The following is a 23,114-nucleotide window of genomic DNA, read 5'->3' as shown; positions in this document are numbered from 1 at the left end:
TTATATGTTTTGCCAAAATAACATGCAAATTGAAGACATGCAAACATAGTCGAATTTCTTTCTTCGATGGAGACAATGAATTCAAATTGATCGGATCGATTAGCGCCATATATGGTTAGAGAGACAACAAGACCAGACAGTGGCAAATTTGATATTTATTCGCGCCAATTAAATATTAATTCGCACATTATTACTGTCGGTGACAGAAAGTGCGACGACATTGTCAATAGGTGGGTGTGTTATGTTGACCAGAAAGAACAACAAAATATGTTGCTTAAGACCTTGACGTAGATAATATCCCTAATGATTTGGGTAAACACACGCTTCAAGTCTAGCTTTACTATAGTAATTGACATAGTTCTGGTTAGTTGGTTACAGATGTTCTGGAAAAGGGTACCGACTTCAAGTTCAACGAGCTATGAAAATATATCAAGCTATACAAAGCTTTGCGCGCCTGGGTCATTTCTATTTACGACGAAAAAATATTTGAAGATTCTAATGTCCCGCGACTGCGTACATTGATCCATAGTTGTTTACCTGGCCAATGGAAAATATTTATTCCTGATTATCACTTCATTAGTACGTGAGCACATTGCCGTGTGACATGTGTATTTGTCACCAAGCCGAGCGAGCAAGCGAGCTTCTTTGTTGATCCCAATTCACACATTGCCAATTTTGGGCTAAACGATCGAACCCTCCACGAATCTGATATGGTCCAAAGAGTTTTCATTCAAAAGTATGGAATGTGAACACAGTCATAAATGTTTCAGGCCTCCAACTGAAAGGAGGTAGTTATCTGCTTAGAGCGAACAAAAAATAAATTTTCGGAAAACAATAAATAATTCAAAAATGGGCCATACCAGTTTGGAAGTGTTGCCGACCAGTAAAACATTTGGAATACGACATTTGCAGTGTTTGTTGCTGGCCTTGGGCCTTTCAGTGGGCTATGCCACTCGTGTAAATCTCTCGGTGGCCATTGTGGCAATGACGGACATGAATGACAAGCAGGAAGGTGTTGAGGTAAGTCTAGTGAAATACAGTGGCTCATAGGAAACATATATAAAACCTCCCCCTCTTCGTTCTAGATTTTCCAATGGACGGAGAAGCAAAAGTCGATGATTCAAAGCAGCTTCTTTTTTGGCTATGTGGTAACTCAAATTCCGGCCGGATATCTGTGCCGTGTATGGGGTGCTAAATGTATATTCCTATGGGGCAATATCATTAGTTCCACATTGGCCTTATTGACACCGTATCTGGTAATGGTTGGTGATTGGCAGCTGTTGATAGTGGCTCGTGTCATACAGGGTTTCTCACAAGGTGTTATGTTTCCCTGTACCCATAGTGTGTTGTCCCGTTGGTCACCACCAGGTGAGAGAGCCACATTGTGCGGTTTAGCCTACGCCGGAACATTTTTAGGTGCCGTGGTAATGTTCGGCAGCAGTGGCTGGATTATATCCTGTCTCCATGGATGGCCCAGCATTTTCTATATATCTGGTGTCTTGGGTTTCATGTGGTGTTTAGTTTGGCACATGTGGGGTGCAAACACTCCACACTCCTACAAAAATATTTCACCCGAAGAAAAATCAATGATTTTAAAATCCCTGGAACAGCCCACACAAAATACGGAAAAGCGCTCGGAAGCACCAGCCAAAACTCCTTTACGTGAAATCGTCAAATCATTGCCATGTTGGGCTTTACTGGTCGATCACTGTGCCCATAATTGGGGTTTTTGGACGTTACTCACTCAACTGCCAACCTATATGAAATATATACTCAACATGAACATACAAAGTAATGCCCTATTTTCGGCCCTGCCCTATTTGATTATGTTACTTTTGACATTCTTCTTCGGGTATTTGGCCGATTTGCTGCACAAACGTCAATGGGTATCGACAAATGTTAGTCGCAAACTTTTAAACACTATTGGTCAATGGCTGCCCATGGTTTCCCTGGTGGCATTGGGTTTTTGCGATTCCAGTCATTTGATGTGGGCTGTAACATTCATCGTCCTCGCCGTTGGTCTTAATTCCTCCTCATTTTTGGGTTTCCAAGTCAATCACATGGATTTGTCGCCAAACTTCGCCTCAGTTCTGATGGGTATTACCAATACCGCAGCAAATCTGATGAGTATTTTTGCACCTCTAACCGTGGGCATTGTGGTAACAGATGTGGTAAGTAGTTAAACAACATCTTTTAAATGATTTTTCACAAAAATGACAATTTCATGTTCCCTTTCATTCATCCCTTCTCCCAGACCAATCCCCTGCAATGGCGTATCGTATTCTTCATTGCTGCCGGTTTTTATTTTGTGGGTAACTTAAGTTTCTTAGTCTTTGGCCAAACCAAAGTCCAAAAATGGAATGAACCCTCACCACAACCTCTGGAAATGCAATTGATGGACCCAAGTCCATCTTCCCCAAATAAGGAAAATGAAAATGACAAATAAGCACAAATGTGTGCATTGTTTTTAGAAAATAAATAATTAAATGTAATTTTTAAAATAATTCTTAACATAATTAATAAATAATAAGTTGTTGAAATAAATGTATGGAATAAATCCTTTAGCATGAGACAATTTTGGCATAGTTAAATAGTTTTGAAGTGTTTGATAAAAATGGTTAGAACAATCATAATATAAAGGGGTGAAAATGAGGCTGATTCCAATGAAAATTAACAGCTAACTCCGATAAAAAATACTAAATAGTTTGAACGTTTACATTACACACGAGTGATTTCCACGCGAACTGTAACAAGCCTTGATTCTAGAAAGTATACGGCCATGAAATGTCTCTTGCAATAAAGCCAAATCCACTTGAGTTGTGAGTCATGTGGTACCCTCTTGTTGAAACCACATATTCTCCATGTCATATTCTTTAATAACAGGGAAAAAGTAGGAAATCATATGACCATAACGCTTTGGTGACAGTTATTCTATGCTCGGTTGCGAAAAAGTAAGGCCCAATCACACTGTCGCACTAAGGAGCACACTGACTTTTTATGAATGTATTGACCTCTCTTCAATTATTTGAGTATTCTCAGAATCCAAATTAAGATCGATTGATAAATATGCTGATCGCTGAGGTACATTTTGTTCGATAACTTTGCCGTCCACCGCCCGCACGTTGTGGAAGGTCAGCTGGTTTAACTTTTTGCGTGAGCTAGACCTTATATGTATGTAGGTGAAGAACTAAATGAAAAAATACACCATGATGTTCCCTAAAAAAAATGCAAATTCATGACGCATTAGTGTCATAGGCAACACGTTCACTTACAGCAGCAATATTTTCAGCGGAATGAACAAAATGGTTACGTAAATGCTTTACCATGTATGTATCAGCTCTAGTCTCTTCAAATTTCTTCACAATTTTGCCAATTGTCCTTTTATAGCACGATACCACAAATTTTACATTGTGAGATTGTTAAGCGATATATTTTCGTCAATGTCACGCTTTTACTGAAAAGAAAGCCAGTATAGAAAGATCAAAATCGGACAGGGCACACATTGTGAAATTCCAAATTTCGTATCAAGCGGACTTTGGGATTTTTACATAAAATCAGGCGAAAATATATATATAGGAGCCATATCTAAATCTGAACCTAGCTATAGACTAAATTCAAAACACTATGCCATATTTCGTCTCAATCGAACATATAATACTAGGGGTGTGATGTACATTTTACATCAAATCGGGCGAAAATATACACATATGGGAGCTATAAACTTAGCACACATCATTCTAGACATAATTCAGTACGCTATGCCAAAATTCGTGCAAATCAAAGGATTTGCAGGGACTATGATGTACCATTTACCTAAATCGAGCGAAACTATATATGGGAAATATATCTAAATCAGAACCGATTTTCACGAAACTTAGCACACGTCATTGTAGACATAAATGAAATACAAATGCTTGTTAAGGTTTGTAACTTTGCACATATATAATTGAAGATTTAAAAGAGAAGAAGAATAATTTACAAAATTTTTTGTAATTAAAGAAAAGTCCTTATTTTTGATGGCGGGCATGATAACTCCTCACTGGAACATCGGAATCCGAAAATTCCAACGGTGTTAGAAAGAGTACATGTCTGGCTCCCGTATGAACTAGGATTATTGACTTCGCTCTAAAATTAACAAAATGGTGGACCTTTAAAAAAAAAATATTTTTAGAAAATCGCCGATTTTTTACCAAAAAAACCAAGTTAAAAAATAAGGAAGATCTTCACCGATTGGCTTTATCCTAGTTCATACGAAAGCTATACACTCCCAGAGAAACGTTGCAAAATTTGGAACCGATTGGATTATTAGTTTTTGAGTTATCGTGCCCGCCATTCGCAAAAAAATGTTTAGAGAAAAACGCGTTTAAAGTTTGAGAAGCCCTTCAACCGTCACTTGATGCTGACACAATAAATCGGCTATATCTTCAAGAGTTGTTGAGATTTTTATTTGAAATTTTGTAGGGACATTCTTTAATTTGTGTAGATTCGAATTATATCAACAAAATTTTTGACCCCGAGAATGGGGGGGTCCCCTTAAGTGAGTATTTTCATAAACTTTTTATGTGTGGAGATTTTTATACCCTTCACCACACTGTGGTACAGGGTATTATGTCTTTGTGCATATGTTTGTAACAGGCAAAATGAATCGAGATAGACCCATAGTTCCTTTTGAGAATATGCATAGAATCACTTTCTGAGTCGATTTACGCATGTCCGTCTGTCCGTCCGTCCGTCCGTCTGTCCGTCCGTCCGTCCGTCCATGTATTTTTGTGAACAATGTACAGGTCACATTTATGATCCGATTTGGATGAAATTTGGCACAGTTCACTTATTGGGCCCAAGGACGAACCCTATTGAAATTGGGAAAAATCGGTTCAGATTTAGGTATAGCTCCCATATATATTTTCGTCCGATTTAAGGTAAATGGTGCACTAAAGTCCCTATATATCTTTCGATTTGCACGAAACTTGGCATAACGTATTAAATTGAGCCTAGAGTGATGTCTGCCAAGTTTCGTGAAAATCGGTCAAGATTTAGATATAGCTCCCATATATATTTTCGTCCGATTTTATGTAAATGGTGCACCAAAGTCCCTAAATATCTTTCGATTTGCACGAATTTTGGCATGCCGTACTGTATTGAGCTTAGAGTGATTTCTGCCAAGTTTCGTGAAAATCGGTCCAGATTTAGATATAGCTCCCATATATAGTTTCGTCCGATATTATGTATATGGTGCACCAAAGTCCCTATATATATTTCGATTTGCACGAAATTTGGCATAACATACTGAATTGAGCCTAGAGTGATGTCTACCAAGTTTCGTGAAAATCCGTTCAGATTTAGATATAGCTCCCATATATAGTTTCGTCCGATTTTATGTAAATGATGCACTAAAGTCCCTATATATCTTTCGATTTGCACCAAATTTGGCATAACGTACTTAATTGAGCCTAGAGTGCTTTATGCCAAGTTTCGTAAAAATCGGTCCAGATTAATATATAGCTTCCATATATAGTTTCGTCCGATTTTATGTTAAAGATTCACCAAAGTTCCTATAAATCTTTCGATTTGGACGAAATTTGGTATAGCATACAGGATTGAGTCTGGAATGATGTGTGCTGAGTTTCGTGAAAATCGGTTCAGATTAAGATATATATATTTCCGTCAGATTTAATGTAAATAATGTACCAAAGTTCTAATATTGCATAGATCGATTGATTTTAAGTAATTGACGAACCAATGAACCAATATATGGTTGATAGGAACAAAACGTACTGAAATTGGTATAACCCAACCTGTGACAAGTTTTGTTGAAATCGGTTCATATTTGGATATAAATTCCACATATATTTTCGTCCGATTTTAAGTAAACGGTGCAAATGGTGTTTGTCAAATTGACATGAAATTTTGCACAACGCACAAAATTGAGCATAGAATAACGTAGTTGGGTTTTCTAGAAGTACAGACATAGCCCAACGGCCCAACATTTGTCCCATTGTAAGAAACAAATGACATGCAAATAGATTGATATATTTTGATTCACATAAATATCACATATTTTAGTTCATCCAATTTCATGTTAATTGTTCTGGTGAAGATAGTGGTGAAGGGTATCATATAGTCGGCCCCGTCCGACTTTACTACTTTCCTTACTGGTTTTAAATATTGCTTCCAGTCTTAAAATTGTTTCTTAAGGTGTAGATTGGTCTAAAATATTACTTCAGATTTATAGGAACTTTATGCGATTAATTTTGTCATTCCGTTTGTTACTCATCGAAATATATATTCTTGATCAGGGTAAAATTCTAAGACGATCTAGCAATGTCCGTCCGTCCGTCTGTTGTAATCACGCTATCTTCTGAAGGAATTGAGATAGGGTGCTGTAATTTTGCATACGTTTTTCTTTTTTCTGCAGGCAGGTCCAGTTCGAAGATGGGATATATCGGTCCACGTTTAGGCATAGCTCCCATATAACAGTACCCCGTCAATTTTCGGTATTTTGGGGTTCTTGAGCGTGTTTTTCGACCGAATACGCTGAAATTTGGTACATTGAGATTTTATTGAGTACTAAATGTCTCCACAAAAAATTATAAATATAGGTCCACTTTTTCTGGTAACCCCCACATAACGGTACCTATTAATTCTCATTATTTTGGGGGTTTTTATCGTATTTTTGCACCAAATTGGCTGTAATTTAGTATTTTGAGTTCGTAATAGGTTTCAAATCGATCCACAAAAAAATATAAGTATAGGTCCATTTTTTCGGATAGCCCCCATATAAGGGTGCCCCCAATTTTCGTTATTTTGGGGTTCTTGAGCGCGTTTTTCAACCGAATACGCTGAAATTTGGTACATTAAGTTCTTATTGTGTACTTAATGTCTCCACAAAAAAATTATAAATATAGGTCCACTTTTTCTGGTAGCCCTCATATAACGGTACCTCCTAATTTTCAGTATTGTGGGGATTTTGATCGTATTTTTTCACCGAATTGGCTGTTATTTAGTATTTTGAGTTCTTAGTAGGTACCAAACCTGTCCACAAAAAATTATAAAAATAGGTCAATTTTTTCGGATAGCCCCCATATTTCGGTATTTTGGGGTTCTTGAGCACGATTTTCAAACGAAATCGCTGCACTAATTTCGGAAGAAATAAAAATTTGGGCAAAGTGTGGATGAAATCAAAAATTTTTGAAACAAATTTGGTCCAAAGGGACCCCCCAAAATTCGGTATTTTGGGGTTCTTGAGCACGTTTTTCAACCGAATTCGCTGCAGTAATTTCGGAAGAAATAATAAGATGGGCAAAGTGTGGATGAAATCAAAAATTTTTGAAACAAATTTGGTCCAAGAAACACGGTGGTGTAGGATCAATATTTAGGACCATAATCGGTTTGTAGAAATGTCGGTATGGGTACACTTTTTGGTATGTTCCCTATATTTCTATTTCAAAGTACCTGTCAGTATATCTATGGTGGAGGGTATCCAAAGTTCGGCCCGGCCGAACTTAACTCTTTTTCACTTGTTTTTATAATACATCCCTCATCTTATGGTGGTGTGCTTCAATTAATGAATGAAATATTTTCTATTTTATAAAACAGTTCGTTTTTTGTTTATTTTATTCCTTAAATACAAATTTTAACATTAAAAAATGCTATAACTAAACAATGTTAAATACATAACGGGGACATAGAAATATACAAAACTAAACTAATACTATATAACAACATAATTATAAAACAAAAATCTTTTTTAGTATTTTTTTTCTTATTTTTTGTTTGAAGACTTTTGTGTAAACGTCTTTTCTCACAAGGAACTGTTGAATATTACAAAAAAACAAAACGCACAGCAAGTTTACAACAATTACGAAAAGACTATAAAATATTCCGATTTTTTAGGCATACGATCGATAAAAACTTAACTAACCAAAGAAAATTAAGAAATAAATTCACTAAAGAAAAGAAAAGGCTAAACTAATGTTGCGACTCCACAAATGTGGAATTTCGTTTTTCCTTTGACGGTTGGGGTAGGGCATCATTCCAGGCCTGGACTTCCGTTTTGCCGAAGAGCACAAAGAGCAAATTGCCAATGAAATAGAAACCGGCAGCAATAAAGAATATAATACGCCATTGATCGGGATCTTTCTACAAAGTAAAAATAATAATTATTAGAATTTTGAAGATGAAAAATGAAAATGTTATTCTTGGGCCTTACCTCATTGGTGACGATAAAGCCCACAATCAGCGGGGCAATAATACTCATAATATTTGCCGCACAATTGGTGATGCCCATCAGAATACCAGCAAAATTGGGTGACAAATCAATGTGATTCACTTGGAAACCCAAATAGGTGGCACCATTAATACCCACAGTTATGGTCAGCAAAATAATGGCCAAGTTTGTATTATCGGCCGATACATAACCCAGCAGCACCAATGTTATCATGGGAATCCAATGGCCAATGGAATTGAACAGTTTACGACTGACCGATAGAGGAATGCAATCACGTTTACCTAGCTGTGATTGCACGGCCGAGAAGACAAAACTCATCAGGAACATGGCAGCATATGGCAGAGCCGATAACAGGGCATTACTCTTTATGTCCATACCGAGAATATTTTTCATATACGAAGGAATTTCCGTAAGCAATGTCCAGAAACCCCAATTATGTGTGCAGTGGGTAAGAATCAATACCAAAAATGGTACCGAGGTAAAGAATTTCACCCACGGTGTTTTTGTGGGAACTTTTGCGGCTTCATCTTCATTGTTCGATCCCAAGGAGGTTTCAATGAGTTTCTTTTCTTCTGGGGATATGTTGCGATATTCACTTGGAGAACTGGCACCCCAAATGAGAAATACCACCGACCATACCAAGCCAATACCTCCGGAAAAATAGAAGATGCTTGGCCAACCCATAACGGATGAGGCCAAAACACCACTAGTGGCTAACATAACCACAGTGCCGAATTGTGTACCCGAATAGCTGTAGGTACCCAAAGTTCCTCGCTCTTCAACTGGTGCCCATTTCGACAAGATGGTGTGTGTTGAGGGAAACAGGAAACCCTGGCTCAGACCCATGATAACACGTAAGGCACACACCAATTGCCAATCACCGAGGCGAGCACAAATCGGTGTCAATACCGTCAAGAGGGAACACACGAATACGCCAGTCAGCATCATAATTTTACCACCAAATTTCCTAGCCAATTGGCCAGCTGGAACTTGGGTAATGACATAACCCCAAAAGAAGCTGCTCAGCAGTAATGATTTGGTTTTCTCCGACCAATCGTATTCCTGGGAAAATAAAATAAGAATTATTTAATTATGTTTGACAGATCTTTCACCCTCAATTTACTTACATCAAAGTCCGGATTTGTGGCTTGCTTATCGGTCATAGCCACAATGGCCACCGATAGATTTACTCTCAGGGCATAGGCCACTGATAGACCACAGAATAGCAGGAAACATTGTAAATGTCTGACGCCAAACACTGAGCCTGCAATGAAATGAAAAAGAAAAACGAAAAGAAAATGTGAAAAATGGAAATTCAAAATCAAAGTTTTTGCATTAACTAGTTAAATCGGCGTGTGGCTGGCTTAAACCAGTTCAATAAATTTCAAATACGTCGTAGAATGTTTGTAGTGGGAAATTTCAGCACTGTGGCAGATGTAAACAACGACTTTGGAAAAACCCCCTCTCCGATAATGTGTGTTTGTGTGGGTGTGTATTGCTAATTAATTGGCAATCTAATCTCGTAATATTTTTACATGTTATGCCACGTTTTGATTTTATTTTCATCAATCGGTGCGCTAAATTTGGTATGCCAGAGATGTTACTAAATGTACTGAACATGGCTAATAGTGCGGCATACGTGGTCGACTTTGGGGGAGGGCAAAAATTACTCTGAATCACAACTAATGAAATTATTTACATTTAATACAATGGAAAAATGGAGTGGCATACTGAGAAGTCGGGTTTAGTCCATCTGTCACTGGACCATCTTTGTTTCAGTCAAGTTAGAGTCTGTTTGTCGATATAATCGGAACGCACAATAACTTTCGATGTGAGTAGCTATGCAAATCATAGTTTTGCTTCCAAATATAGATCTGGCCAAAGAGTAAGCATTACTGTTTTGATAAAGATCGGTCAATATTTAGCGGATCAAATGGATTTTGACTTTTGGGTGAAAAATTAAAAAAAAATGAATTCTATTCTATCTGAAGGACATAGACCGGAGAAGAAGATCCAAGAGAATATTTCGGTGGTGGAATGTACCGAACACTTTATTTTTTCTGGTTTTCTAGTCACTCTAGACGCCATAATTGTAAGCCGAACATCACAAGATTTCCATGGGGAAGGCGTTCTGACCAACTAATTCGAATGACTATCTTTGTAATGAAGGGTCAATATTTAATGGCTAAAATGAAAAAAAAAACAGTAAGGAAAGTAGTAAAGTCGGACTGGGCCGACTATATGACACCCTTCACCACATAGTATCCTAACAGACGTCGCCTTTTCGAAAGAACATTAACATGAAATTGAACGAATGATATATAGGGACTTTAAATCACCATTTACATTAAATCGGACAAAAATATATATGGGAGCTATATCTACATCTGAACCAATTTCCACGAAACTTAGCACAAATCATTCTAAACATAATTCAGTACGCTGTGCCAAATTTCGTGCAAATCGAAATATATTTTGGGGACACAAATCATATATATGGGAGCAAAATTCAATTCACACATACGCTGTGCCAAATTTCGTGCAAATCGAAAGATATCTATCGAAAATATATAGGGGGGCTATATATAGATCTGAACCGATTTTCACGAAACTTAGCACACATCATTATAGACTCAATTTAGTACGCTATTCCAAATTTCGTGCAAATCGAAATATATATAAACGGACCTTAAATCGAAAATATATATGGGCGCTATTTAGTACGCTATTCCAAATTTCTGCAAATCCTTTGATTTTCACGAAACTATTCTACGATTTTCACGAAACTTTACGTACGTCATTCTAGGCCTACTTCAGTACACTATGCCAAATTTTGTTGCCAAATCGAAAGATGTTTAGGAACGTTGTTGCACCATTTACCTTAAATCGAACGAAAATATATATGGAAGCTATATCTAAATCTGAACCGATTTTTCCCATTTTTAATAGGGTTCGTCCTTGGGCCAAATAAATGAGCTGTGTCAAAGTTCATCGAAATCGGATGAGAAATGCGACCTGTACTTTGTTTACAATTTAACATCAACAGACGGACGGACGAACATGTATAAATCGACTCAGAAAGTGATTATATGCATATTTTAAAAAAGAACCATGGGCCTATGTCGTTTCCTTTTGCCTGTTACCATATTCACAAAGACATAATACCCTATACCACTGTGTGGTGAAGGGTATAAAAACATGGAATATAGATCCGCAGAAACTTATAGCTCTGAGGTATTTGTGTAGGATCCTCGAATTACCTCCCACCAATGTTCAAATTTCTCGATTTTGCTCAAATATTTCGCATTGTAATATGTCTTATCGAGCTACAAACTCCCCAATGAATTTAAATTTTGTTAGCAAACTGTTAGTGAAGTATGGATATGGGGTCTGGTCAACTTCTTTGCAAATCGAAATACAATATTTACATAGTCGCTCATATAATGGTCCGCCTGATTTGTAGTACTTTGCAGGTCTTAGCCGAATTTTTCAAGTTAAAAATGGCTGTATTATGGAATAATAAATTCTACATTGGTACAAAAATTCCTCATCATAAATTGGTCATTACCAGATTTTCAATGCTTAGAACAGCTCTTGACACAAAATGTTAACAAGAAATCTACTTGTTGACATAGTCCCATTTCCGAATTTTGATAACATACCAAAAGTTTCTGACCTGACACATTGATTGCACTACTTGAAAAAAACGACCACTTAAATTTGACAGCTTTCAGACGAAGCAATAACAAATATTATGAAAAAAAATAATAATAAAAGAGAATATCGCGTGGTCATAAAATATAGCTTTCAGATAGGGGACATTCTTACAAAATATTTCTCCGTGAATGATATGGTATGTTTAGACGTGGTGAGATGAGCGCCCATAAGAAGTGGTTACCCATGTAAACTTTACAAAAATTGAAAATATGATTTTTACGAATATTTGAATGTTATATAGTTCCGCACCGAGAACATTCGGGACAATTTTAGAAAATATCCGCTAGTTGTAAACCATAAATAAATGCGCGGCATCAACATACTTTACACACCCTAGGAAAAATGAAGTTAGTTAGTTGGCCCCTCATACGAGTGCAAAGGAGTACATATTAAGGGGGGATATTTTGAAGAAGAACTCAATGCCAATACAACGACCGCTACAGAAATTGTGAAAATTAAGAGGTCATGGTCAGGAGGATGAAAAATTCTTTATGGGCATGTAAGCCCTTGGAGAGTATATTAGGAACCCAGAATATTCCTTTGTTTGTGGCTATTTTACATTTTTGTTTTTATGGTGATATGTCAACTCGAATGAAGAATATTTTTGTAAAATATAGCCTCGATCTATCTTGAATACTTGTTCGTCTTTTTTGTTCTTATTGTCGGATTCATATGAAATGTTTACAATGAATATATCCCAATAAATGTTTAAATCGATTGAACGTATATGAATATCTTTGAAAGCTAACCAATCATATATATGTAAATTCTGAGCTCAAGAGTCAACTGGATCATTTCAAAAACAACCAGCAACGACCTCAAACTAACATTTTCCTTCATGAACATTAGAGTTAATAACTCTAATACTTGACCTTTGCCGATTTTTCCTTTTTTGCATCGATATAAGAAATTTGTCAACAACCCTCCCAATTTATGGGTTCACATTTCGTATAGCCAGTGTATGTACCAAAATTCATTGATGTAGTACGGAAATAAAAAAAAACTGAAATGAAAATAGAATAATAAAAAAATTTCAATATTGCCAATATAGTTTATGGGGTCTTCGAAAAATCATTCGATCGTCATATCTCGACTAGCTGAGTCGATCTAGACATGTGTCCGTCTGTCCATTATGATTTGTAAACACGATACAGGCCACAGTTATGGATCAATCTTCACGAAATTTTGAATGTAGGATGGGTTGTGGCCAATGAAGAACCCTATTGTTTTTGGAAAAGATCGGTTAATATTTAGGGGATGAATTGACCAAAAACTTTATTTTTGTCGGTTTTTCTGGTCGCTCCAGAGGCCGCAATTATGGCCCAAACACCGTAATTTTTTGCATGGGGAAGGGATCGTGATAAGCATGCCTGTTTTGATAGAAATCGGTCAATATTTAGCAGATCAAATGGACCCTGACTTTTGTGTGAAAAATTACAAAATTTGTATCCTGTAGCGTATAGTTTTTCCCATGAAGGACATAGATCCGGGAAGTTGATAGTATACCCAAGAGGAGTGATTGACCTTTAAATTGGTACCAATTTTATTGTCGTATGCACTCGGATGTGGGAGTTATACTTAAATGTTTACCGGTGCTTACGTACTTAAATATTATTTAGTAACCCATTACCACAGTAGAAGGCGGAAATATAGCGCTCATCGCTTTGATATTTTTCACTAGTATCCAGGTATGGTCAAGGACAACGCCTATAATTTTTGGTGATGATCAGATAATAATATTGGGATGAAGTGGACCGAAAACGTATTTTTTGTTAGTTTTTTTCGAGTCGATTTGTTGACCTCTAGTGGGTCAAGAGGGTGCAAACATCGCGAAATATTGCCCAAGCTCAGAATGTGGTGCAACAGAAAGTTAGATGTTCATGGAAGTTGTGTAGGGTATCATATGGTCGGCCCCGTCCGATTATACTGCTCCGCTCACTGGTTTTTAATTTCTTTTTGTATCATATTACACAGTTTGCAAGGCTTCCGAACATATAAAAACTTAAAAAAAAAATTCACGGACTTTAACCACTTTGGGTATATTCAACATAAGCATCTTAACAACAATTGGACTAACTTTGGGTCTTTGGTACACCATTTACTAAAAATCGGACGGAAATATATATGGGAGCTATATCTAAATCTGATCCGGTTTCAACAAAACCGCGAATACATCAATCTGGATCTAATATAACTTTGGGTCTTTGGTGCACGATTTACTTAAAACCGGACGAAAATACATATTGGAGTCATATATAAATCTGATTTCAACAAAACTTCGCATACATAATTTTGGACCTAAATCAGTACGCTGTGCAAAATTTTGTGTTAATCAACCTAATTTTGGGTCTTTGGTGATCGATTTATTTAAAATCGGACGAATATATATATGGGAGTGTATGTAAATCTGATCCGATTTTTCCCAATTTCAAAAGGGCTAGTCCAATTTCAAAAGGGCTAGGCCAATTAGCTGAGCTGTGTTAAATTTCATCCAATTCTGATCATAGATGCGACCTGTACTTTGTTTACAATTTTACGACGGATATGCATAAATCGACTCAGAAAGAGATTGTATGCATTTTCTCAAAACGAAACATGTATCTATCTCGTTTCCGTTTGCCTGTTACAAACATATGCACAAAGACATAATACCCTTGTACCACAATGTGGTGAAGGGTATAAAAAAGTAAATTTGGAATATACCCTAACCTAGGTGACATATTATTCTGTTGAACACAATCACAAATACATATTTGTGTGCAATAAATAAAAATAAAACTTTGCGTATCCATTGAGGTATAACTTTAACAAATTTTGTTTTGTACATTTACAAGGAGTGGCCCTTTGCATCCATTTATAGTTTCACCGAACAAATTAATTTATTTTCGTTTACCTTGCTCTTCATAACGCCTATTTTTAACCATATTTATATTGTGTGATTTTTATTGTTGTTGCACGTTTTTAATTCTTTTGTTTTATAACAACAAATTGTCTTTATATTTGTTATTGTTGTAAATTTTCCCAATTTAGGAAAAAAGGAGAGATTTTCACTTATTTCGTTTTAATAATTAGCGTTGCTGTTGCGTTTTTAAAATTTGTTTAATTGATCTTCTTCGTCGTCTTCGACAATACGCCAAGCGCATTCGAATGCACCAATGATAACCGTTACTGACAAGGTCCGATCAAGAACTGATCAAACTGACGAGACGTTTTGTAAACGGGACTAAATTTTATTAAAAAAAACAGCAAAGCTCCTCCAAAGTACTGGCGCTGCCGCTGATACCCCCTTGGTTAAGTGTTTTTATTTAATTTTTGTTATATTTCGTTTTGATTGCTGTGTATAGATATATTTCAATAGTGTGTTTTTATAAGGAAATTATATTTTTATTATTTAATCTGGACATAAGTGTACACGAACTAAAAAGTGCTGCAGCAGCAGCAACAACAACTAGTGGTCTTGTAATCAAATGTAAACAATTCACCTGTTTTTTACAGAATATTCAATGCACTTATCAATAAATATAATAATAATCATTTTTGTTGTTATTGTCATTTGTTTTATTTCAGATAGCCAGAGCCACGTTCCAAATGCCCATAAGCAGCAGTAAACAGCAGCAGCTGGAATAGGTACTTCTGTTTCCAGCGAGCCAGCCAGTCAGTTAGCAGCAGCAGAACCGTGTTATTGTTTACATAGGTGAAGCACTTCGTTCATTCATACACGGGCACATGTAACCCCAATGAATGGGGGTTCTCTCCAGTGGGGTTCGGTGTGATCAATATCAATGTAAAACGTTAGGTTTCTTCGCAAGAGGTGTGAAATGTTTTTGTTGTTGTTTCTTTTTTTGTTGTAATTTTCATTAACATCATTGTTTAGTTTGTCATTTAAATGACCAAAGTAAATTCATATCTTGATAAGTTCTAGATAATTGACATTACTATTTGAAGCGTGATGCGTTAAATTGTTATAGTTCGGATGTGTGGGAGTGTGTGTGTGTAATTGATCGGTTACAATGACAAGTTTATATTGACATATTCCATTTTCAAATAAATATATTTGGGAGAAGAAGCATTCTTGATAAATTGTTGTGACCACGTGTGTCCGCAGATCTGTTGGAAATGACATACGTCAAAAAATTTGGAAAACAGTTATAATGCTAAGAAAAACACTAAGTACTGTTGGGCGCCATGTGACATTTCCTATTGTAAGTTTGACACTTATTAGGGTAAGTCGTGAAATTATAAATATGTGTTGGATTTCAAATTATAAAAACCGGTACAAAAATCCGTTATTGGAAAATACGGTTCAAACATAATTATGTAAATGTTTTAAAGCTTTGTCTGGCCCCAAAATGTCTAATCCTGCGAAATATTGATATTAGACATTTTAGTGTACCGATCGTCCATATCGACTAACTGAACAATCCATTATGTGGAGTAATCGTCACAAAAGTTTGCATGTAGGTCCTTTCCCGCCTTATTGTTTTTGGTAATGATCGGTTAATATTTAGGGGATCAAATGGACCAAAATCTATATTTTTGTCCGTTATCTCAGAGGCCACACTTATCGAGGGGATCCAGATATTTGCCTGAAAAATGGCAAGATTTGCAACCCATGGCGTGTGTATTTACTCCTAAAGCACATAGGCTGGAGAAGTTGACAGTATATCAAATATAAGTGGTTGGCCTTTTAAATTGATATCAATTATATTCTTGTGTGTCCTCGGATGTGGAAGTTATATGTATGGGGGTCTAACTATTCTGATTTTGTTTGGGATTACCATTAGCACACAAGAGGGTGCGGATCGCTTTCAAATTTTACATGAATTTCGTTTATGGCCAAGGACGACGCCTAAAATTTCGGTGATGTTATATAGGGGATGAAACCGGTTCTGGACAACTAATTACAATGGCTGCTTTGATAATCATCGGATCAAATGAAAAAATACTTCTGTGTGTAAAATAACAATGTCGGAATCTTATGGCGTAAAGATTTACTCCGGGAAAATATGGTTCAGAAAGATTGCCAGGGTAAGAAAGATTGCCAGGTTGAAAGCTCTTGGCTTATAATCGGTCAAGAGGGTGGAAATATCGCGAAAAATTGTCCAGGCTCGTAATATAGATATGCAGAATGTTAATGTTCAGTGATAGTTGATACATCCATCCAAATATGGATGAATGTATCAAGGCTACTATATTAATTTTTTGGCCTATGCAAAACTATAGTTTTTAAAGATTGAAATTCTTTAACCGGGACATATATGTGAGGTAATATAAAAACATAGACAATTTTCCGGAAACAAATGTTTTACCCTCCAATATACCAGAATGCCAAATTACAACCACTAAAATGAAAGTGTGACTAAAAACCTTCAAAATACTGACAATGGGGCTCTAAATATATGCGCATATTTTTGGGCACGTTTTCGACGTTTTTAGGGTAGCTAAATCCCAAATTCCAGCAGCTAAATCCAAAATTTCGGTGGACATGTTTGAAAAATTGTCTCCGAAAATTTCTTCTGAAAAAATCTTTTTTAAAAATCCACGCCTGAAAAATTCTTTTTTAAAAATCCACGCCTGAAAAATTCTTTTTTAAAAATCCACGCCTGAAAAATTCTTGTTTAAAAATCCACGCCTGAAAAATTCTTTTTTAAAAATCCAAGCCTGAAAAATTCTTTTTTAAAAATCCACGCCTGAAAAATTCTTTTTTAAAAATCCACGCCTGAAAAATTCTTTTTTAAAAATCCACGCCTGAAAAATTATTTTTTAAAAATCCACGCCTGAAAATTCTTTTTTAAAAATCCACGCCTAAAAAATTCTTTTTTAAAAATCCACGCCTGAAAAATTATTTTTTAAAAATCCACGCCTGAAAAATTCTTTTTTAAAAATCCACGCCTGAAAAATTCGTTTTTAAAAATCCACGCCTGAAAAAGTCGTTTTTAAAAATCCACGCCTGAAAAATTATTTTTTAAAAATCCACGCCTGAAAAATTATTTTTTAAAAATCCACGGATGAAAAATTCTTTTTTAAAAATCCAAGCCTGAAAAATTATTTTTTTAAAAATCCACGCCTGAAAAATTATTTTTTAAAAATCCAAGCCTGAAAAATTATTTTTTTAAAAATCCACGCCTGAAAAATTCTTTTTTAAAAATCCACGCCTGAAAAATTATTTTTTAAAAATCCACGCCTGAAAAATTATTTTTTAAAAATCCACGCCTGAAAAATTCTTTTTTAAAAATCCACGCCTGATCCAGTAGGCCTATTCTGTAACTTTTAACAACTTTCGATATTGTTTAAATTTCTTTTGTTATTGTAAAAACAATAAAACAAACCAGGGACCGAAAATAACAGTTATTTTTTAAAATGCGAACAAAAAAATCTTCATGTTAGAGACATGGGACACCAATAGTGTCATATACCAATAGATTCGTACTGAGGAGCCCATTAAGGATATTGAGTCATCTTGAGAAAACACTCTCAGTTCCCATGTTAAGGATTATTTTTTAACGGAAAAAATAAACGTTGATTTTTAACTGTTAAAAATGATTTTTATTTTTTCCGTCAAAAATAACAGTCTTTTTGGGACTTTTATTTTTTCCGTCAAAAATAAAAGTCTTTTTGGGATTTTTATTTTTTCCGTCAGAAAATAAAAGTCTTTTTGGGATTTTTATTTTTTCCGTCAGGAAATAAAACTTTTTTTATGTAAAGAAGTTTATACAACTTGTAATCAGTTATAAAATTACAATTTATAAATCTCTGTCCTTATTACAATAAGTGTACACATAAGTAATCAAGATCAAGGGTAAAAAATATTTGTTATGAATTTTTAAAAAATAGTCTAGTGTACCAAATCATGAATATAAATTAAAGAATCATTCCCCTGACTATTAGGTCAAAGGTTATATAACTGGTACCAAACTCTATATGTTTATTTACGTAAAAAGACTTTTATTTTCTGACGGAAAAAATAAAAATCACAAAAAGACTTTTATTATTGACGGAAAAAATAAAAGTCCCAAAAATACTTTTATTTTTGACGGAAAAAATAAAAGTCCCAAAAAGACTGTTATTTTTGACGGAAAAAATAAAAGTCCCAAAAAGACTTTTATTTTTGACGGAAAAAATAAAAGTCCCAAAAAGACTGTTATTTTTGACGGAAAAAATAAAAGTCCCAAAAAGTCTTTTATTTTTGACGGAAAAAATAAAAATCATTTTTAACAGTTAAAAATCAACGTTTATTTTTTTCGTTAAAAAATAAATAATTAAAGTGGATTTTTTTTATTTAGGTCACATAATAACAGTTATTTTTTACCTGATTTGATATAAGTTATAACCGTTACGGTCCCTGAAACAAACAAATGAAATTGTTGTAAAATAGACAATATCGATTGTTAAAAAGTTACAGAATACAGGGGCAGTTTTCCAAATTGAATGCCTGTACTTTGAATATTTTGTCTAAGGCAAGAACAACATACTACCTCATAATGTAACAACAACATACTACCTCATAATGAACAACATACTACCATGTAAGTGTTCCGAGCGATTAAAGGTATTTTGAATGCATACCACGCTGTGGAGGGTATAAAAAATTCGGCCCGGCCGAACTCAACAATCTTTTAATTGTTTTATGAAAATTGATGACCTTAAAATCATTTAAAATATATATTTAGCTGTTACTGGTATATAAAATCAATTACATTGTCTGGCTGGCCGGGTAGAGGCTCGACATTTATCGCTCTGCTGTTATTTGGAGCATAAAGTAATTGGCCACAATTCGTAGCGGTACAAGGTCCACAATTATCATGCATATTAAAATTATTAACCTATTTTTTTAAGAAAATGTAAAAATAAATTTGCCAATGACACGGATTAATTTCGTGTTGAAATTGAACCAAAAAAAAAAAAAAAAAATATATATATATATATATATATTCAAGCATTGATGGCATGGGAAAAATAAGAATAAGAAAAAATACCGCAATAAAAAATTGAATTAGATCCATAGGCATTTGATCGACCCCGACATCTTATACAACAATGGGGGCTTTCTCCTCTTATCAGTAATTGCTGTTTTTTTAATAGTCTAATAAGACTACTAAATAATGCGATTTGTGTGTATGTGCCATAGCAATGTGAAGACAGGCTGATCTAGTAGCATCAAGTTGAGTGATTGCATGGACGATATGTCAATCAAAAAACCTGGGTGAATGGAAAATTTTTCTGTCCTGCGTTGCATTTTTTATGTGTAATAAAATACTAAGGGATATTATTATTATTACTTTTTATTCTATGCACGTGTATTTGTTTTTATTATTTCTTTTAGATGATAGTTAGGATATTAAAAATACTTAAAAGTTAGTTTGGTCACCTTGACCGCATTAACGTACATGTATAAAAATAACAGTTTCTTTGGTATTTAAATGTATATTTTGATTTAACATCTATCGGATACAAAAGCTAATATAAAGCTTTCTGCAAATGTTTTATGTTATAAAAAGCTTCTGTTAATATTAAGGTGAGTTTACAATTAACACTAGTAAAACTGTTAATTGGGTAATGCTTTGTTAAGCTCAATGCCAGAATATTTTATCAATTTAAAATCAAATAACATAAGAAAAGATGGGCCGATGGTAGAGAAAAATAATTTTTAATGCAAATGTCAAATGGCCCAGTAAACACTTAGTGTTGCATACTCCAGAAATGTTGTCGACAATCACTCGATCAATGAGCAAAAACAAGGGATACGAGTTTCAGAACCACACTGGTAGTACAAAGTTTAGATAAAAGTTTACATAAAGTAGACATTACTAATCTCACGACAAAGAAGAATCTATCTGATATTGAACAGATTGAACCAGAAGATTTGTCCTGTGAATAACAAATTCGCCATGGGTGAATTTTATGAGTTATGACGAGAGATGGGCGGTGGGTAAATACCCATTTGTGGGTATTTATTTGGGTATTTACTATACTGAATCGGTAATACAAAATCTTAAACCCTATTTCCGGGTTTATGTTATCAAATCGATTTAGAATGGATAGTTTTACGATACTTTAAAGACGTGGGTAAATACTTCGGTGACTAGCCGAGTATTTACCCAAAAATTGGCCCACACGTTTTTAATGTCTCAGCAAATATTGGAATGGAAAATGGGATCTCTGGGTTCAAGTTTTGATATAGGCCCCATATTACCGTACTTCCCGATTTAAAGTATTTTTATACCCTTAACCACACTGTGGTATAGGGTATTATGTCTTTGTGCATATGTTTGTAACAGGCAAAAGGAAACGAGTTAGACATATGGTCCATATTCTAAGTCGATTTATGCATGTCCGTCCGTCTGTCTGTCCATGTTAAATAGTAAACAAAGTACAGGTCGCATTTATGATCCGAATTGGATGAAATTTGGCATAGGTCACCTATTTGACCCAAGGACAAACCCTATTGAAATTGGGTTTGGGGTTTCGTTCGATTTAAGGTAAATGGTGTACCTAAGTCCCTATATATCTTGCGATTTGCACGAAATTTGGCACAGCGTAATGAATTAGGTCTAGAATGATGTGTTAAGTTTCCTGAAAATTGGTTCAGATTTATATATAGCTCCCCTATATATTTTCGTCCGATTAAATGTAAATGATGTACCAATATCCCTATATATCTTTCGATTTGCACAATATGGGCATGGAGTACTGAATAAAATCTAGAATGATGTGTGCTAAGTTTCGTGGAAATCGGTTCAAATTTAGATATAGCTCCTATATATTTTTTCTTCCGATTTTGTGTAAATCGTGCACTAAAGACCCAAAGTTTGTCCGATTGCCACATAATTCTATACAATGAACTGTAGTTATTATAAAGTCTTGTTGAAATCGATTCAGATTTAGATATAGGAGCACCAAACTCCTCATGTTTATTAGATATTTAAAATAAATCAACCAAATAATCAACGGGTGTCCGGTTGACATTTGCTTTAAATTGATTTACATAATTTGTCCCATTGTAAGAAGCAACTCTATATCTGACCAACTCTATTTTCTTCCTTCCTTTTATGTCATTTTTTAAATGACATGTCTTACGTCAAAACCTATGGGAAAATGCATATATACTCCTTCGAACTCGAGTACTGTCCATTTATTTGAACCGTAAATTACATGCCACAATACGCAATGTTTCGGCCGTCAAATATTCTACAAGAGGTTTCAGATGAAGTCGTCAAAGACAAGACATCGATATTTGTATATGTTCATCGCCATTTTCCTCTTATGCCTGAATTTTTGTGTTTTTAATATACTAGCCAATGGGCTGTATCCCCATAAGAAATTGCCCACCCACACACGATGAGTTCCATTTTGTAGGATGGTGTAATAAATATATATTTTATTTAAATTACCCCACAAAATATTTTTTTGTTTTGTTTATTTAACGCAAAATTTGTTTCAAAGTTTCCGGTTTCCGAGATAAAAGTTATTAAATGTATTTGCTTTGTATTTTTTTTTTGCAACATATATAATTTATGGTTTTTTAAATATGAGTCTGAGCAATTAAATAATATCGATTACATCATAAATTTTAATAACAGCAACAACAACAAACAACAAATTTATAATGTAACGATTTGTTTTTGTTTTGTTTAAACAAAATCGTTGAAATTGTCATAAATCAAAGGCAATGACTGTGAACAGAAACTGAAAAACACACAGCAGCCAAACAAGTGGCGCTTAAATTCAAGAACATTGTCAACTGAAGTAGAAAAATTATTGCAATTTATAATTGAAAAACAAAAACTACAAAATCTAACTCCCTCTAACAAAAAATGAAAAAAACAACTAACTTTCGAACAAAAAAAAAACAACTTTCATCAAACAAAAAAGGCAATAAAAATTATTTTTAATGGTCTGTGAAATGTAATTAAGAAATTAGAGTCAGTATTTTTCTAATTTTTTTTCTACTTCTATTCATTCGAAGGTATATTCATTTTAACGTTACATTTGCAACATATATATTTACCTTAGACATACCATATGGGTACTTTTATCATATTCTATATACGAGCAATGTGTTAGCGTGAACATGGGATTTAATAGGAATTCTAATGGCGGTGGAGTCTAAATTGCTCGCTTATAACAACTATAGCTTATTGCGATCAATTCCGCCAGTTATATGCGATAT

The 23,114-nt window shown here is 34.8% G+C and overlaps 2 protein-coding genes across 3 annotated transcripts in view; one reads left to right on the top strand and one right to left on the bottom strand.

Moving 5' to 3' along the window:
• The first annotated feature begins 849 nt into the window (after positions 1-849).
• Positions 850-2,446, top strand: LOC133321991 (putative inorganic phosphate cotransporter). Its single transcript, XM_061531058.1, has 3 exons — positions 850-1,020; positions 1,086-2,171; positions 2,255-2,446. Exons 1-3 carry the CDS (start codon positions 850-852, stop codon positions 2,444-2,446), a joined length of 1,449 nt encoding a protein of 482 aa, XP_061387042.1.
• Positions 2,447-7,968: 5,522 nt separating this feature from the next.
• The window catches only part of LOC133321980 (putative inorganic phosphate cotransporter), a 34,553-nt gene continuing 19,407 nt past the window's right edge, over positions 7,969-23,114 (bottom strand). Inside the window, exons 2-5 of one of the 2 annotated variants that reach the window (XM_061531049.1) lie at positions 14,838-14,868; positions 9,355-9,491; positions 8,210-9,289; positions 7,969-8,139 (exon numbers count right to left, since the gene is read on the bottom strand). In XM_061531049.1, coding sequence (XP_061387033.1) covers positions 7,969-8,139; positions 8,210-9,289; positions 9,355-9,491; positions 14,838-14,868 — 1,419 coding nt within the window. Of the gene's footprint in view, positions 8,140-8,209; positions 9,290-9,354; positions 9,492-14,837; positions 14,898-23,114 lie in introns of those variants that run through there. The other variant, XM_061531048.1, reaches the window with a different exon arrangement.

This window comes from Musca vetustissima, unplaced genomic scaffold, assembly GCF_032173495.1.
Source record: "Musca vetustissima isolate MV318-11 ecotype Yass unplaced genomic scaffold, APGP_CSIRO_Mvet_v1 utg77436, whole genome shotgun sequence".
Classification (NCBI taxonomy): Eukaryota; Metazoa; Arthropoda; class Insecta; order Diptera; family Muscidae; genus Musca; species Musca vetustissima.
Note: the sequence above shows the minus strand (reverse complement) of the source record. Positions and strands in the feature narration are given on the sequence as shown.